At 36.5% G+C, this 20,498-nt stretch overlaps 1 protein-coding gene across 1 annotated transcript in view; it reads right to left on the minus strand.

The window, feature by feature from the left end:
- Window positions 1-2,405: 2,405 nt before the first annotated feature.
- Window positions 2,406-20,498, minus strand: part of LOC136838446 (proteoglycan Cow-like) — a 620,993-nt gene continuing 602,900 nt past the window's right edge. Inside the window, 7 exon segments of the mRNA XM_067103375.1 lie at window positions 2,406-2,661; window positions 4,391-4,528; window positions 6,347-6,441; window positions 8,123-8,276; window positions 9,010-9,111; window positions 12,105-12,180; window positions 15,735-16,246. Coding sequence (XP_066959476.1) covers window positions 2,549-2,661; window positions 4,391-4,528; window positions 6,347-6,441; window positions 8,123-8,276; window positions 9,010-9,111; window positions 12,105-12,180; window positions 15,735-16,246 — 1,190 coding nt within the window. The 3' untranslated portion in view covers window positions 2,406-2,548.

A 20,498-nucleotide genomic window follows, 5' to 3' on the forward strand; every position in this document is an offset into this window, starting at 1 on the left:
TGACGTACAACACAACGATATGAATTAACCCGAAAAAAGGCGGTTCTGCTGCGGGCGAGGATACTGGTTCCACTGAAACTTTTAACTTTTCCTGATGCAATTGCACACAACAGGGCTGCAAGTGAAAAGGACACACAGCCATATACAAAACTCTGGATCAACGTCTAAGTCTTAATGATCAAAACTGCGTGATATCAGTCTTGAAGACTACTAAAACTTATAAGATTACTTCACTTGTCTTACTGTTATCCAAGTTATATATGTGTGTGTGTGAAATTTATATGTACGATGTCCAATGTAACCAGGTGCAAACTTCAGCAATCTCACATGTATGTGGATAATCATTTAAATAAAAACTTTCATCTATCTTCAACGTAACAGAGGTCTTTGAAAGCAAATATACAATACATATGCCATCTCAAAAGATGTAAATGCATTACTTTGGTTTGAAAGAACACCTCCTCCTGCACATGGTAAAGCAGAGCCCTAATTGACGACAGCAATTCTATAAGGTAGCCATTTTTATTTGTTATAAACACGAAATGAGGCAAGACTCCTCCAATAGTAGAGATATGGTGGCAGCTCCAGAAAGCAGTGGCCAGGGAAACCCATGTGTGGGATGTGTTTATAAATGGTACAAGTGTCTGGAATAATACACATTAGGAAGGAAAAAAAAATAAACGATTGCGACGGGTACTTGTCGTCAACAAGTTACTGTTGAAGCAGCATTGTGTACAAAGCTGCTAGTAGTAATCACCTACTGCTTAGGACCACACCTAGAGACGCTCTCTCAGGTTACTGCAGCAAAGGCTGGCGGCTTCAATTCGAACTCTGAGGGACAGAGGTTTCTGCAGAGGAGAAGTGCAAAGATTTACTCGCTCGCTGAGAAAAGGCGGGGTTGGTTAAACATGTTGCCAATAGGATGAGCAGTGGACTGACTCGAACAGTGTTTTGACCAGTAAGTTTCCTGAGCTGCAAGTCTCTGAGGTGATGGCCTGAGCATCCATGGACACAGAGGAGAAGGAGGGTGGAGCACACAGGAGCCCCACAGAGCACTAGACACTTGGAATTGCGCCACCACCACGACCTGGACAAAGTCCCAATTGACATGACATCTTGCAGAAGCTTTTATTATAATCATTATTTTTTTTTTTTTGTCCCAAGTGAAATCCTAGTACATGTTGGGCCTTTTATACAGTTCATGCACTCTACCTAACCTAAATGTATACTATAATAAATATTGGATTTTTTTTATCATTTAATAATCTATGTACAAATATTTATGGGGGACAAAATCACATAAGTCGCCCATGCTTGTAAGGAATGTCTATTCTTACGGCACTTCTACCAAAAGTACAAACGTTTAGACCACGTGTGAATCATTTGTTAATATTTTTTTTGTTTTTGTTTTGTTTGTGAACTAAAACTAATTTTACTTCATTTTGCAAGTGGTACTTATTTACTTTTGCCAACTACTTTATTATGTAGGTAGCAACATGTCTATATCTCTTCCGTATATACGTTATACATGTATATACACATCAGTATACAAAAATGTAAACTGAATTTCATATATAAGTGATCATATATGTGTGTGTAAGTGCATGTCATCGTGTGTGTATAAGTGTAAGTTAAGTATATGAACATACACAGATACTTATGGTGTATATGCATACGCACAAATACTGCTATACATACACACACACTGGCCCCCCCATGATTTCGACTCCTGAAGTTGGACATGAACTGAATTAACTATATTTGTAACTTTTTCATTCACTGAAATACAAGATCAATTAATTCTCTAACTGTGAACAGACATGGGATCATATATATATATATATATATATATATATATATATATATATATATATATATATATATATATATATATAACTTGCTGTACACAAACACACACATATACATACTGTATGATATTCATTCTTGTAGTTTTACATAATGTTCTGAAATTGAAGTTACGTAACTTAATTACCCAGCTACTCCAAGCCTAAGAAGAATATATCTGAACAGTACAAAAGCATCATGTGAACGCATCACAATGTTACCTTTATATGAGTCCAAACAGCGACATCTTTTCCATAAAGATGTCCAAAGTATGTTGAAACTGATGTAACCCCACATCAGGATGGACATTTGTTGAATGTGATGGACGCTTTTAAGTTGATGGACTGAAACACATACTTCCCCATCATATGAACTGAATTTTAAGAGTTTGAGTTTGGTAAAAAAAAACAGGAAGAAGACGTGAAATAAAAGATACAAACATTATATATGGGTTTTCTTGTCTGATACCAAGATGCCAATGACTCTGGATTCAATATGGATTTGGGTGAACAATTTAGAGACCCACATTGCTCCTTCATAACTATACTCAATGTTTATCCAGGTAATCATCTGATTTCGTTTGAATTTCCCTTTGATGTGTTTTTTTTTCTTCAGCGCCTCAGGTGCACCTTCTGAAGTTAGGACAGCGAAGACTGGGTAGTGCAGTTTGCAGAGATGCTTCGAGAAGGGAAGCGATTTGTTTTTAGATGTCCAAAGGCATGTCTGCACTGCCCTCGACAGTGTCTAAAAAGTCGTCGCCGTCCTCTGCGTCATCGTCCACGTGATTACTGACCTCTTCGCTGCTGACTATTGCATCTGCAAAGGGAAACAGTCTCTGTTATGCAGGTGCTATATGCTTGATTATCCCATGAAGGTAGTTCGATAAACAAGAATGTCCTTACGTCTTAATTTTTTTAGATTAAAATAATATGTTTTCAAAAATTACATTATAAAGTTTTTGGTATTACTCTGTCATGAATATTGCAGCGAAATCTACTTTGTTACTGTGTAAATGAATCTTTTTTTTCATCAGCTGCGTCCAGCGTACAGGACAGAGAGAGAGAGAGAGAGAGAGAGAGAGAGAGAGAGAGAGAGAGAGAGAGAGAGAGAGAGAGAGAGGGATGCTTTATTCATAAATATGCTAAATTATGATTATCATTATTAATAAACAGTTTAACCACACCACTGGGTTAACATTCTTAGCATTCGGGTAGGGCTTAACTATTATTCTTCCTCTTGTCACTGCGCTAAGAATGCAGAGAGAGAGAGAGAGAGAGAGAGAGAGAGAGAGAGAGAGAGAGAGAGAGAGAGAGAGAGAGATCACCATGATCAAGATCCGAAGAACCAATCTCACATGAAATGAGCCTCCCCATGCTGGTGGCAGAACTAAACGAAGGTATAGGCAGTCCCCGGGTTACGGCGTTTCCGTTAACTGGGTACTGCCTGTGTTGGAAAATATATTTTTTATTCCACCTTTAAAAGCCACTTTAGTTAGTTTTAGCTCCCAAAAGGGATCAACAGGACTTTACCTTCAAACTCTGTAAAATGCAGTCTATTACCATACATAAACATGTTCATTAGGGAATGGGCTTAGTAGTAAAGTCAGCTTCATTTTTTTCTCAGAACTCGGCGGCCCTTGATTTCAGTGTGTTAGTTTTTTTCCAGAAATAATAGCTCATAATCGACTGCACTGTAAATAGTTACCTCTAATATTAACTGGTTAATTTCACTACTGTATCCATGACTGCTTTCAAGTGAATTAGCGTTGTTCAAAAACGTCTACATAGCTACAACTGGTCCCACATGGCTGTTATTAAACTGACTTTACTGCTTAACATCCGGACCAAGAAGAGAAAATCAAATGTACTTCTCACCATCTCAATCAGATAAACAGTTTCCTATGAACATTTCTGAGTAAAAATATGTAATTCAGTAATGAACTGTTACAACTGTATTTTGTCAATGAAATCACCTCCTGACAGGATGTAAGTGCTAGAATGGGATACACTGTCAAAGCAAAGGATGTACATTCTAGAATAGGTTACTGCTAAAGCAAAGGATCTAGATGCTAGAACAGGTTAATGCCAAGGAAAAGGATCTAGATGCTAGAACAGGTTAATGCCAAAACAAAGGATCTAGATTCTAGAATTGGTTAATGCCAAAGCAAAGCATCTAGATTCTAGAATAGGTTACTGCCAAAAAAATCTAGATGCTAGAATGGGCTACTGCTAAAGCAAAGGCTCTAGTAGATGCTAGAATGGGCCAATGCCAAAGTAAAGGATCTAGATGCTAGAATGGGATACTGCCAAAGCAAAGGATCTAGATGCCAGAATGGGCCACTGCCACAGCAAAGGATCTAGATGGAAGAATTGGGTACTGCCAAAGCAAAGGATCTAGATTCTAGAATAGGTTACTGCCAAAAAAAATCTAGATGCTAGAATGGGCTACCGCTAATGCAAACGATCTAGATTCTAGAACAGGTCACTGCCAAAGCTAAGGATCTAGATGCCTGAACGGGCCCACTGCCAAAGCAAGGACCACGTACCGCAATTTGGTGTGTTTCGAGTGCGAGTGTTGGGGAGTTCGACGCCATGCCTGTCAACACACCAGCACACTCCTGCCCCAGCGTGGCACTGGGTCGCCTGGTAGTAACCCTCACTGTCACATTCTGGGATGTACCCACCTGAAAGAAATATATAATCTACAGGTAGTTATCAAAATTTCCCCACAACTGATTTCAGAAATGGTGCAAGAGAGCAAGGATTGAATGAGGAACATTTGTTTTCCAATTCTGCAATATAAAAATAGGTAATGGAGAAGTGAATGAGGAATGGACTGAAAGTACAAAATGAGAATATAATTATTGCAAGAACGTATGACAGAAAGTAAATGTAAAATACAAAAGAATTAAAATTTTAAAAATGTTAAAATCATCAACAATGATAGCATGCATAAATGTACTGTACATAAATATATAAATAAATATATTAATGTAAATACATCTTGGGAGTAAAATACTCATTATGAAACGACATTCACATTTATGATGACATTACGTCCATCTCATACTGTTATGGGCATAAGGATATCACCCGGCATGAAGCCACGACCTTGGTATCTGAGACGACCCAACAATTACAAACAATGTTACAGTTACTCTAGTAAATTAAGCAAAACTTAATTTCTGTACCTCTGTTTCAGGCAGAACCACACGCAACAATTGTTATACTGGAGAATTAACTGGGCTAAAGTAGTGTGGAAGTAGCCTGAATTAATAAGAATTAGAGAGATGAAAGTCCCATACACTATCACTCAATGTATCAATACATAACGTTTTCCCTTTACACGGTCAGACGTGAAAAGAGATTTCTCATTTATCTCCTGTCTTGTGCACTTTCTGCCTGATTTCTCATCCTGTCTAAAACTTTATCTACTGTATGTCATTTTCTCATGACTTCCATGGCTTTGCTTTAGATTACGCGTCGTGCTACTTCCAATTTTACTATTTTTCTGACTGACATCCTCACTCCTAATTGCATACCTGAGCCATCTCAGTCTTTGAGATTTGTCTAATTCCTAGCCGTTGGACAGTACATCTTTCATTTGTAATATGATCTTTCCCTGTGAATGTTAGCACTCTATGGTCATATTTCTCCAAAACCTCCTTTGTTTTCTTCTCCAGTACCGATGTGGTTAACGGTTGCATAGAACAGTACAGTTCTATACAAACGTCATCACTTTTTGCTGTTTATCAGTGGGATACTGTTAGTGATTAGGTGTCTATATCCATCTGCACCTCATCCGGGCTATTAATACTTCTTTTCTATTACTACTTTTTCTATTGCCACTTTTTTTCTCACTGCCATCTCAATATCTGCTTCACAGTCGGGAGTTTCCTCAAAAAAATTATCTACCTCTCCTGAAGCCTGCTTTTTTACCACAATAAGACACACTCCTCTTCCACATTAGCCCTTAATATACATTTCAGGCATCAAAAATCTCTTAACTTCCCTGATATTTTGATGAGAGAACACCTATCATTACTAAAGTACAATAAATACAGAATGTACCACACATACGTTACAGTAACTTCTACAGATTTCATGATTTAAGTCGTGGTTCTCAATCTTTTTTTAGTGATGGCACCCTAACTAATGTAATCATTACCGTGGCAACCTTTCTCACCATCCCACAATACCGCATGAATTAACTTCTCATTTAATGAATAAAAATGATTACCCATACTCCGTGCATATCAGAAGAATTAGATAAACATAATTAGAGTAGACACACTGATAACAATCATATGAAAACTTCCTGCAAACTTTTATTTCACAAATGTTCACCGAGATGATCTAGCAAAGACAAAATTCACGACAATCTTGCGGCACCCCTAGGCGCCGTCTGTGGCACGCCAGGGATGCCACGGCACCCAGTTTGAGAATCGCTCATTCAAGTCATACGGCTGAGGGAGAGAGATCTGGCCACATAGCCTGCTTACCGAGAAGACCCTTGCTCTGCTTGCGAAGGGCTGCGCAGGGCCTCTCCGACTTGTCGAAGCACTTGCACCACTCTCGAGATGATAGGAAGATGTCCCTGAAAGAGGTGATAACGATATAGAGATTTATCTATGAAAATAATTCATACGTGCATCAGTAATTACGTGTAAGGTAGATTAAAGAGATCACGAAACCATACTCAACAACAGTAAGTAACTATCTGTAGTTTTTATCTGCCTTGCTGGATGGAAAGACTATCTGAATTTTATCCAGTTACATATCAAGGTTTGAAATTCATTTCCATTTTCGTGTCAGTAGGTAGGCTACCTTTATAATTATGTGTATTGATCAAGGAGCATGGTTGTTACAATTTATGGTTGTTTATAATTTGTCGTTGTTAGGTTCTGAAGTAGTTGCAGAAATGTCTGGCCAGCTTTGATGAGAATCTGTTGCACCGCAATTCTTAAGGTTTCCAAGCATGCAGAAACTTGAGAAATTTAGGACCGCGAACTGCATTTATACCTACACACATATCCCAAAACACAACAGTGTGGTCTAAATACATTTTGAAGTCCTAAAGGTTCTGCTTGCTTACAAACCTTTAAGGTGCGGTGTGATGAATTTTAATCACAGCTAGCCAGGCATTAGTAAACTCTTCAAATTCTAAAAAAAAAATAAACCTAAATACTAGTTGTATTCACCTTCACTGTTGCAAAAATGCATTTTTTGGCCGCATATTTACTAACACTTCATTCTGAAATATATTTTATACAGCTCTGTATTTTATTTCTTTCTAATTTCTTCCTGTTTTTAATCAGCTAATTTTCCCATTAGAATTAAAATGGAATTAATATCATATTCTATCAAATCTCAAAGTTCACCAGCCAACTAGTAGCCAGTCTTTCACTCGCCTTCTCTATCCGTCTATTTCTTTTCCTTTTTGTCTATTCTTTTCATCCAATCTTCCTCCATTTTTTCCATAAATGCCAAACTATCCTACTTGACCAAAATCAATCAGTTTTTTTTTGTAACTAAACACCTGATCTATTTGCGTTTGCTTCAACCAGCCGTGGGTCTGACATATTTCCAGGCCATCCCTTCCATACCGTTAATATCTTTAGTTTGTGGTCACTTTGCACATGGAAAGTAATTTATGCCTTTCCCTCTTCCTAATTATATCTATCGACGTTTTATTCAATACAAGAAGTAAATTTTTTTTTTTTAAACATCTGCATAAGTTTACAGCTGACAGCCGCATCTCTTCAGAGCCACTTTCCTTCCCAGACAATGACAAACAGCCCTCTCTCTCTCTCTCTCTCTCTCACTCTCTCTCTCTCTCTCTCTCTCTCTCTCTCTCTTATCTTTCCCTGACATCGATGTTACCGATACGGTAGTTTCGTCATGTCAATTGTTGCTTTTGCTGATGGTAATCATTTCTCTCTCTCGCTCTCTCTCTCTCTCCTTTCTTATCTTCCCTCACATTGATGTTACCAATACGGTAGTTTCATTTTGTCAATTGTTGCTCTGCTGATGGTAATCGTTTCTCTCTCTCGCTCTCTCTCTCTCTCCTTTCTTATCTTCCCTCACATCGATGTTATCGGTACGGTAGTTTCATTATGTCAACTGTCACTTCGCTGATGGTAATCGTTTCTCTCTCTCTCTCTCTCTCTTTTCTTATTTTCTCTAACATCGATGTAACCGACATGGAAGTTTCGTCATGTCAATTCTTGCCTTTGATGCTGGTAATCTTCTCTCTCTCTCTCTCTCTCTCCACTCACCTATCCAAATCACAGCGATCAATAAAAGGCTTGATACAGCGCTCGTGGTCATCGTGTTCCAGCTGGTACAATTCCTTCACGCTCAGACGACCGTCGTGGTCACTGTCCAAGTGGCCTAGCATCCAGGAGACCTCGGGCTTACACCACAAGGGAGCTGGGAAGAGAGGTCAAAGTTCAGTTGGTAATACTTATATTATGAGTCAAAGAAACTGTCGTCACGTTACACAAAGTCTCTGGCAAAGGATGTTTACAAACACTATCAAAATAGTCATGTATGTTATGTGTAAAGGATATTGTGGTCAATTTACACAAATTCCCAGACGAAAGTTCAATTTACAACGACTATTAAAATAGTCATGTATATTATGTGTAAAAGAAAGTGTGGTCACTTTACACAAATTCCCTGACGAAAGTTCAATTTACAACCACTATCAAAACAGTCATGTATATTATGTGTAAAAGAAAGTGGTCACTTTACACAAATTCCTTGACAGAAGTTCAATTTACAACCACTATTAAAATAGCCATGTATATTATTTGCAAAAGAAAATGAGGTCGCGTTACACAACTTCCTTGACAGAAGTTCAATTTACAACCACTATTAAAATAGTCATGTATATTATTTGCAAAAGAAAATGAGGTCGCGTTACACAACTTCCTTGACAAGAGTTCAATTTACAACCACTATTAAAATAGTCATGTATATTATTTGCAAAAGAAAATGAGGTCGCGTTACACAACTTCCTTGACAAGAGTTCAATTTACAACCACTATCAAAATAGTAATGAAATGGTATGAGGCCGTCTTATTCTGCCAACATCAACAGACAAATATTAGTGTAAAATCTGTCCAGAGAAATTATAAAAGAAACGAAGACAAAAACCAACCTGTTGAGACTGAATTAGATCTGCTCCTGGAGTCTGCCATGATAACTGAAAACCAGTCCAACATGCGGTTGCCCATGGCTTCTAGAGCGTCCTGAGTGCATTCTGTAAAAAAAGAAAAAAAAAATTGTGAAAATGTATGATATACGTATTCTTTCTAATAAGTGATCTCTTCTTTCTGTATTTCCCATTACGTTCTTTTACTTCTTTCCAATGAATACCTTATTCTTTGGAAGATTGAATTTCAAGTCAGTGGCCCCTGTGGTGGACTTGTTCCATGTGAATACGGTTCATCTTCTGAATGATAACACTAACAATCATTCACTTGAACATACATAAACCGCTGCTTCTCTCGAGATAAATAATATACATACTTACATATACAGAAGTTCTCTCTCTCTCTCTCTATATATATATATATATATATAAATAATTCATCTGTATCATGTATTTGAAAGTGATATATATACATATATATATGTATATACATATATATATACACATATATTTAACTTTCAAATACACGATACAGATGAATTACGAAACTTACCAAACACGCTCGACTTTTAACACGTCCAAAACAAATAAAAAATTACACATACAGCACTTCTTTTAATATAACACGAAACAGATGTAATCCACAAAATACGTGAAGAGATTTTTAATTAAAAAAATAATTCATTATGTAACACTGAATTAAATTCCACTGCAACAAAACTAGCTCATTAATGCAACAGACTGGCAGAGTATGTTGCAAACAAAATGCTTCATAAAGAAGCCTTTGTTCTGTATTGATTTTTGCTAGAGTAGTCTGGGATCTACTACCAATCTAAAATATTTAATGATAATTATTTGTGACTTTATGTGACCTGGGCGTTGCATTTTCAGTGCATTGCATAATCATCCTTGATAATTTAGGAAAACAAAATGGTGGTTCTTTGCCCATAAGAATGGCAAATTTCTCTTGACTCATATCAGCACTTCTTGAAACAATCACAGTATTGAGTTATAAATGTCAAATTTAATCAAGATGTGTGTATATATATATATATATATATATATATATATATATATATATATATATATATATATATATATATATATATACATATACATATACATACATTTTTCATTTCCAAGCTTTTTCAAGTTAGCTAGTCTGCCTCCATCTTCAGGAACTAAATAACAATATTATTTCTGTTCCCTGAAGATGGAGGCAGGCTAGCCGTCTGGAAAACCTGAAACAAAGAATCTCCCCTCTGAACCTTCCGTTTTATTGAGGTCCTCAGAAAGTAAAAATATATATATATATATATATATATATATATATATATATATATATATATATATATATATATATATATATATATATATATATATATATATATATATATATATATACAATAATATATAATATATATATATACTGATATATATATATATATATATATATAAACATTACTGAACAAAATGAAAGACATTCTCACGGGACTTCACCTCGTCTCCAAACAGCTCTCAACATTATGGCCAGTATTCTTTATTCATAAGAGACGTCAAGTATAAAACAATGTATACCTACTGTTCTAGAGCCCCTATTTTCGGAGACAAGAACATCAAACTAAATTATTCAGGTAATTAAAAAAAAACTCTATTATTTATTAGTTTTGCTGTTTTCTTCTCCTGTTCTCTACTACATATTCACCTGTCACACTATTTACTATATCCAAATGCTTGCCATTATTATTGTCATTATTATGATTATTATTTATTTATACTATTATTATTGTTATTATTATCATCATTTATAAAAATCTCATAATCGCAAGTTACTAAAATGCTGACATCATTGTGGATTTCTTCACCATTATTATTATTATTATTATTATTATTATTATTATTATTATTATTATTATTATTATTATCAAATAATTTATTAAGGCCTCTGAGTCACATTCCAAAACTCACACCTAGGATGTGTTCTTAAATATGTGAAAATTGTAGGTAAAATCCAAGAAGTTGGACAGCTAAGCTCAAAAGCTCAAAAGAGAAAGGATGAAAAGTAAAAGTCAGAAAGCAACCAAGCTGGGGGAACGAAGGGACGCTGCAGAGAAACATAATTCCTGTCTACAGTGTGTCTGAAGGTTGCCTCAGGGGAAGATACTTTCTAACAGAGGAAAAAATATAACTCAAGGTTGACTTCTGAAGACTTTCAAGAAGTTTGTGTTCCTCTACCGTATAAAAAAGGTCTCAGGACACAGGTGTACACGACAGGGCCTCAAATCACTGAAGATGGCTTTGAAATCTTACTGCAATTCTCGATGCAGTGAAGCCACTTTAATCATTGCTCGAGCATTTAGAATTATTTCAAAAGCAAAACGATGCCAATAAGGACTCTCAGAATAGGAATATAAAAGCAAAAGCACTGAAACAATCTTAGGTTTTCTATTCCTAGCGATACTCACTAGTGGCAAAATTCCTTAACCGTAGCAAAATAAGATAATACAATTTACAAGATCTTAAAAAATTTGAATCAAACATGGAACTCATAATAAGATAAATTGTAAAGTTCCAGTTTTTAACAAACTTGTATTCTTCTGTGTAATCTTCTCAATACTTTTTCTAAATAACTTTCCTGCCTACAAATTTGCTAAGAAGCTTAGAGCAAAAAATGTTAATAAAAGGGCTTACAAATCAACTATCAGCAGAAGAAGTATACCTTGGTTTAACCAGACCACTGAGCTGATTAACAGCTCTCCTAGAGAGGCTGGCCCGAAGGATTGGACATAATTTACGTGGCTAAGAACCACTTGGTTACCTAGCAACGGGACCTACAGCTTATTGTGGAATCCGAACCACATTATACCGAGAAATGAATTTCTATCACCAGAAATAAATTCCTCTAATTCTTCATTGGCCGGCCGGAGAATCGAACGCGGGCCTAGGAGAGTGCTAGCCGAGTACGATATCGACCCTCCAATGAGGAACTGACTACCAGCCGAAACCAGAACTACAATCCACTCACGAGGAACATAAACTCCATATCTTTCTCTATCTTGCAAAAAAATAATTTTCTTGATAAGTAAGTCAAGAGTTCTTACCATTTGGACCCCAGACTGTGTTTGCGGCCTTGTGGCTAGATTCCTCGCTGGGCCAAGGCCACTGTCGGCGCTGTGCCTGTGGAAGAAATACCCGAGTCAATGACAAGTTTCGAAACGTTTATTTTCATGTGTAAGATGGAAAAAATACCTTTTATTTCATCCATATTAACGTTTCTTATTTCTAATCGTCCGTCTCGTTGTTAATGTTATCTTTCAAGTTATAAGTCTTATGTTAATGTTACCATTTAGGTTATGACTTCATTTAGGTTATAACTTCTATGTTAATGTTACTGTTATGTTATAACTCCTATGTTAATGTTACCATTTGTTATAACTTCATTTAGGTTATAACTTCTATGTTAATGTTACCATTTAAGTTATAACTCCTACATTGGTGCTACCATTTAAGTTTACTGTAACTCCTATGGTTATGTTACCATCTAAGTTATAACTCCTGTGTTAACGTTACCATATAAGTAATAATTCCTATGTTAACATTACCATTTAAATTATAACTCCTGTGTTAATGTTACCATTTAAGTAATAACTCCTATGTTAACATTACCATTTAAGTTATAACTCCTATGTTAACATTACCGTTTAAGTTATAACTCCTATGCTGATGTTACCATTCAAATTATAACTCCTAAACACGAGGTGATTATTCATCATTCAATTTTTCTGAGAACTTATCAAAACTTCACTTTTTCTGACAACTTATCAAAACTGCAGTTCTCAGAGCGAATAAAGAAAGATGCACAGGGTTCCAAAACATCGTCATTAAACTTTCAGCAATTAAAAATCTGGATTGGAGCCAGATGTTTTTATTTACTTTTTTTTTTTTTAATTCCACGGAGCGCTGATATTCTTCCTATTCTCTTCTCAGCGTGGTGTGCGATATAAAGGGTTAATAATACCTGGGTTTACCATTTCTAAAGTCTGAATTAAGAAGTCGTAAAGAAACAAGAAATAAATGCATTAACCCTTCACGCTAATTATGACATCCTAATGCTACTAAAGAAGTTGAACGGTGTTAAGTGAAGATGGAATGGAATTTATTAAATCAAGATTTACACGACCCCTGATTCCCAAAAGGTCTTTAAAACAGAAATGATGAAATGAATACATTCATGAAATTAATCTAAGAAGCTAAATAAAATTCAGACTTTAATCAACTAGTTTTTTGCCTTCTGTTAATCATCAGGACACGAACGAAAAAAGGGAAAAAAAAAAAAATTAGCAAACTGCCGACTATCAAAAGAAGAAATCAACATAATTTAAAACACGGGGAAAGAAATGACCGACGCATAGCAGAGAAGAAAAGTAACTTGTCCTTTTTTGTGTAATGTAAAGGTTTTCTTTTAGTTTTTTTTTTTAATGATTATGCTAATGGAAAGGGGAACGCAATGTTTTTTTTATCTAGACGAGACCTGAGGGGAAATGTTTATTGGAAACTGTAGCTTTAAAATATAAATGCTAAATTGATTTAAATATATTAAGCATTGAAAGATTTTATTTTCAAGTTTATGGGGCGGGGGGAGGATTCATATCCAGTGCTCTCACCAGTCAATACAGTTGGCACAGGCTGTTTTGAGAGAGAGAGAGAGAGAGAGAGAGAGAGAGAGAGAGAGAGAGAGAGAGAGAGAGAGAGAGAGAGAGAGATGCAACAATGGCTACTACCTTATTTCACAATGTGTCTGTAAGAGAGAGAGAGAGAGAGAGAGAGAGAGAGAGAGAGAGAGAGAGAGAGAGAGAGAGAGAGAGAGAGAGAGATGCAACAATGGCTACACTTATTTCACAATGTGTCTGTAAGAGAGAGAGAGAGAGAGAGAGAGAGAGAGAGAGAGAGAGAGAGAGAGAGAGAGAGAGATGCAACAATGGCTACTACTTCCTTATTTCACAATGTGTCTGTGTAAAGAGAGAGAGAGAGAGAAAGAGAGAGAGTGCATGAACTATTATGTCTTCATTCGTAAAAGTAAAAGAAAAAGAGGGAAAACGAAATTTCTCTCTCTCTCTCTCTCAGTCCCTTAATTTTCCTTTAAATTTACGTTAAGGAAGCAACCATTGTAATTCATATTCCCCACCCCTCACCCCGTACCCCTCTCTCTCTCTCTCTCTCTCTCTCTTCCCTTTTTCTCATTTAGGACCTCGGGGCCCAACATAAAGCAGACCCAAGTTCATAACAGTGTCATAACCGAGGGGATATACGATCAATAACAAAGTTTGTATTGATATCTCAAGCTTTCCTCAGAAGACTGGTCTTAGACGTCAAGATCTTGTGAGCATTCATCTCGCAGAAGTCTATTTACATCTTTCCAAGAGTACACGCAGCCTCCTCTCCCGGCACGATGGGTTGTAAAAACACGGGCAAGTGCTTCGAAGGGCATTCCGAAGGTTATTTCGCATTATGTACCCTTCCCGAGGACCTGGCAGCGCCCGGAATCAAGGAGCGTAAACGAATCAATATGGCTGGGTGAGAGGTAGCTTCGTTCAGCGGAAATTTGCATCGAGGGGTATTTTCGAGTTGATTTAGTAGTTAAGTATGAATGATGCAACACTCACTGGCTCGCTGTCTCTCTCAGGCACCTCTTTTTATGGGGAAAAAGGCTGGGTGTTTCTTTTGAAAATGTGTATAATCTATTGGTCACTTTTACCAGATGATTACGTATTTTTAATAGCCTGGATATATATAATATGTATATATATATATATATATATATATATATATATATATATATATATATATATATATATATATATATATATATATATATATATATATATATTTTCCCTTAAAGGATTAATGCCAACTAAAGGGTACAACCTTGCAATTTACCAACTACGGCGGTCTTCAGGGATGAGGTGCTCTTTGATGAACTTTCCCAACGTCCCCTCCACCATTTCTTGACCTCTGCAGACGCCCGTACCCATTGACAAATGGGCGGTTTAGTGGGTAGTATGCGAAGGAGCGAATTATTACCTAACAGTAAAAAAAAAGTGTTTTATTTTTTGCTACTGTTAATTTTAAAGATTATTTGTTTAATATTAATACAATGTCTCACGTGATCAAATAAACAAGTTGAAATCTTTGTTATTGACGAGGATCAAATAACGTATTTGGTTATAATTATATAACCTTCTATCCTTCAAGATGTTAATGGCATATGGTTCCATTCGGGGTCAAGACTCACTCTTTTCTCTCCTTCTACTATATATATATATATATATATATATATATATATATATATATATATATATATATATATATATATATATATATATATATATATAGAGAGATATAGAGAGAGAGAGAGAGAGAGAGAGAGAGAGAGAGAGAGAGATAAAAGAGCTGCTTTTAAGGAAATTACGATCGGCATTTACTAAAGTGCAGCAGACTTTAGGAGTTTACCGTGACCGGCAACGGCTCACAATGAGGCGCGAGACAGCAAGTGGCTCCCCAAACAGATAAAACGAGCTCAGACGTAAACACGTGAACAAACTGGAAAGCAAGTATGCAAATGAGCTCGGACGTAAACATCCGAATGAATTGAAATGCAAACGCGTCAACAAGGCGACAAACGCCCGAGCTAATGAATACGCAGATGCGTCAACAACGCCATCCGGACTCACGTTATATTTGTCTGTCTTTCTGAAGGCATCCTTCAAATATTTGGAGCTGTACTTGTAGTTGCTCTTGTCGGCCCCGCGGGCGCCGCCGCCGCCTCCCCGCCGTTCTTGTTCCCCTTCACCTTGGAGAAGCGGCTGCGCACCCTGTTGTTGTACTTGTTGTTGTTGTTATTGTTGTTGCCGTTGCTGTTGTTCCCGCCTTCTCTGGAGTGCTTCTCTCTTCTGCCGGTGGCGCTGTTTGTTGTTGTTATTGCTGCTGCTGTTATCTTTGACGCGGCCTCGGGTCGTGTTGTCGCGGTCTTCGCTGTTATCTGAGGAGGAGGAGGAGGAAGCAGGGGCTGACGAACTGGAGGCTGAGGAGGAGGAGGAAGAAGAGGAGGAGGAGGGGTCGGGTGTACTGCTGCCTGAGGAGGAGGAAGAAGAAGAAGCAGCGTCCTTGGTCGCTCTTAGCTTGCTGAGGTAAGCGCCCATGCGCTCGCGTTGGCGCTCTTTCTTCGTGATGTGGGATGTTGGGTCTGCGGGAGATGAAAAAGGGAGAGCCGTTACAAAGGCATGTCAACAAATTACTACTACTACTACACTACTACTTCTACTACTTACTACTGTACTACTAATACTACTAAAGAGACGTTACAATCGACTTGAACAAACACAAGCAAAGGAGCCGCTTCAAAGGCAAATCCCGTCTACTACTAATACTACTTATTATGACTAATACCAACAGTATTATATAAATAATTTTATTCAGATAAATTACTAGCAAATTGACGCTACAGAACACAACAGTCATGATTTACACTAATTTACAGAAATATCAAATTGTTAAAATTATCATAAACCATTTCCTAAGACTGAATATAGTCATATGAACAATAAATTTGATTAATATAAACTAACCATGTGCATCTGATTATATGTTTCGTCAATTATCAGGCATACTTTTCGACAATATTAATAAATGTGCTCTTGGCTTTTGAAAACATGTCATGACTGTTTACCATTGCCATGCTTTCTTTAACTGTAATACTTTCTTTAATATTACGATTTATATACCTATCTCTATTAATTGTAACACTTTCTTTAATATTACAATTAATGTCCTATTTCTATTAGCTGTCATACTTTCTTTAATATTACAATTAATGTCCTATCTCTATTAATTGTAATACTTTCCTAAATATTACAATTAATGTCCTATCTCTATTCATTGTAATACTTTCTTTAATATTACAAATAACTGTAACACTTTCTCTAAGTAATACAATTAATGTCCTATCTCTATTAATTGCAACACTTTCTTTAAGTATTACACTAGTGTCCTATCTCTATCAATCCTAATGATCTCTTTAATATTGCAATTAATGTCCTATCTTTATTAAGGTAAATACTTTCCTAAATATTACAATCAATGCCCTATCTCTATTAATTGTAATATTTTCTTTAATATTACAATTAATGTCCTTTCTCTATTAATTGTAATAATTTCTTTAATATTATAATTAATATCTTATCTCTATTGATTGTAACACGTACTTTAAGTATTATAATTGATGTCCTAAATCTATGAATTGTAATACTTTCTTTAATATTACAATTAATGTCCTATCTCTATTAACTGTAATACTTACGTTAATATTACAATTAATGTCCTACCTCTGTTAATTGTAATACTTTTTTAATATTACAATTAATGTCCTATCACCATTAATTGTAATATTTTCTTTAATATTACAATTAATGTCCTAACACTATTAATTGTAATATTTTCTTAAAGTATTACAATTGATTTCCTATCTCTATTAATTGCAATACTTTTTTAATATTACAATTAGTGTCCTAACACTATTAATTGTAATATTTTCTTTAATATTACAATTAATGTCCCATCTCTATTAATTGTAATACTTTCTTTAATATCACAATTAATGTCCTATCTCTATAAATTGTAATTACTTTCTCTATAAATTGTTATACATTAAATTAACAACTTATCTTCTATTAATTGTAATACTTTCTTTAATATTACAATTAATGTCCTATCTCTATTAATTGTAATACTTTCTTTAATATTACAATTAATGTCCTATCTCTATTAATTGTAACACTTTCCCTAAATATTACAATTAGTGTCCTAGTTCTATTAAAACTTCCAGTCCAGCAAGATAATTTTAAAACATTACCATCTTTTTAATGGCGTACGTTATTCTAAAATAGTCGAGAATGCTTTATTACTTAATGCTATTTGGTGATCGATAAATCATGCGTAATTAGAGAATAATTATAAATCACTATCCATTCACACATATCCCAATTCCTCACACAACCAGTAAACTTGAAGAAATAGTTTTTTTTTTAAATCTTCTTTTACCTCAGTCGTAATTCAACCGAGATAATACTTCTCCATTTCAAGAACTCTCAGACATCGCGACAACACAGGTGGCCAGAGAGAGAGAGAGAGAGAGAGAGAGAGAGAGAGAGAGAGAGAGAGAGAGAGAGAGGAGAGGCCCCTGGGGGAGAAGAGGAGAGAGAGAGAGAGAGAGAGAGAGAGAGAGAGAGAGAAAGGGTGGGATTTGTATTGGTAGGGGAAAAGTGCAAGCCCTTGGACAATAGAGAGAGAGAGAGAGAGAGAGAGAGAGAGAGAGAGAGAGAGAGAGAGAGAGTATTTGTATTGGGAGATGCAGGGGACAATAAAGGGATGGGAAGATCCTTGTGAGAGAGAGAGAGAGAGAGAGAGAGAGAGAGAGAGAGAGAGAGAGAGAGAGAGAAGCAGCAGTGCTGACAAGTTCTTCCTGCAGCTGTCACTCCAAAGTCCGGGACAAAACTTTCCCCCCGAGACCCAAAAGAAACGCCGTGTCTAAACTCGTCCACTGGCGAACCTAATGGCTTGGTAACATACCCAGTTTATCGTCCCAGTTGGTCAAAAGCGATTTTTTCGTAATATATTTTTTCCTCATCCATTTCCACCTTTTCTTCCTCTCCCTCCCCCTTCCCCCTTTTTTCCCCTCTTTCTTTTACCTTCCGGCAGTTTTATCCGGATGGGTAAATGGCACGACAGATAGCAAAACAGCGGAAAAACTGAGGAGTGGCTGAATAATGGAATAGGAAGTTACTTCCTCATGAAGGGAGCCATGATTGCGTTACAAGTTACGATGCACTTAGAAACAATTTCACCAAAAGTGATCAAATTATAAATATATCGTTAACCTCTTTCACATGCAAATTAAAAATAAAAAATTGGAAAGCTAACCAAGAGTGTGCTACCGATGATTAAAACTGGACCTTCTTCGTACACACACTAAGAAGGCTACAAGAAAAAATGAATAAAAACTAACAATAATTTATAGGCATAAACAATATTATATGCAAATAAACTAAAAGCTTTTGTGTATAAATTATTGTTGCTCAAAGGCGGAATGAAACCAAGCAAAACAACAGCAGTTTCTACGGGAATCGTCATTTTCACTGGAATAACAATTCCAACTGGAATGCCAGTTCTCACATGAGCACCCACTCCTACGGGAATGGTATTCTCACAAGAGTATTCGTTCCAGCTGAATGCCAGTTCCCAGCTGGAATGTCTGTTTCCACAAGAATGGTCGCTCTTGTCGGAATGACAATTCCCACTGGAATGACAATTCCCACTGGAATTACAATTGCCACAGAAGCAGAAGCTTCTATTGGAACGTCAAACTCCATCAGCTAAAGATGCATTAGTTAATAAGATATAAGCAGAGTGGCAATTCCCACTGGAATATCCATTCCCATGGGAACGTCTACCCCAAAAGGTAAAGATGCATTAGTTAATAATATACAAGAGGGGTGTTCTTTATGCAATTCCCACTGGAATATTCATTCCAATGGGAAAGTCTACCCCAAAAGGTAAATATGCTTTAGTTAATAATATACAAGAGGAGTGTTTTTTATGCAATTCCCACTGGAATACCCATTCCAATGGCAAAGTCTACCCCAAAAGGTAAAGATGCTTTAGTAAATAAAATACAAGAGCAGTGTTTTTTATGCAATTCCCACTGGAATATCCAGCCGAACGGGAATGGGCTGCAGACGAAATTCCAGATTTCCTATAACCGCCCCACCGAAATCAATGCATTAGTAAACACAGCATAAACGGAAGGGCAGTTCCCGCTGGAAAGGGGAGCCACACCAGATTTAGTCCCTCGGTAATCCTGGCCCCCCACCAACCCCAAAAACCATATAACCCCCTTCCACCCCCCGGTCCAAATGCATTAGTTAATACGATACGTAACATTTGCCATAACCGGATTCACTCTGCAATAAATAGAGAATCGATTGGTCACATGCAGAGGCCACCACCATCACCACCATTCTCTCTCTCTCTCTCTCCACTGACTTCATAGCAAATCAGTGCTACGCGTGGATAGGGAAATGGGGGAGAGGGGTGGGGGACGGGGGTTGGTGTTGCCATGGGGAGGAGGAGGGAGGAGGAATTTGTGTTTATATTTCATCTACAGTGCATTTTACTGGTTCGAATTTTGCTTTTGCTATTACAAGCGAGTGCTTTTATTATATTTATTTGTAACTCTCTCTCTCTCTCTCTCTCTCTCTCTCTCTCTCTCTCTCTCTCTCTCTCTCTCTCTCTCTCTCTCTATATATATATATATATATATATAATGTCACCATTAACCTGTTTTCCATAACAAGGATTAACTCCAGTAACGTGACATATAACAGTTACTACCCATTCATACTTTCAAAGCTGGATCATGGATGTACCCACTGTGCTGAAAA

The sequence above is a fragment of the Macrobrachium rosenbergii genome, chromosome 5 (genome assembly GCF_040412425.1).
Source record: "Macrobrachium rosenbergii isolate ZJJX-2024 chromosome 5, ASM4041242v1, whole genome shotgun sequence".
NCBI classification, from domain to species: domain Eukaryota; kingdom Metazoa; phylum Arthropoda; class Malacostraca; order Decapoda; family Palaemonidae; genus Macrobrachium; species Macrobrachium rosenbergii.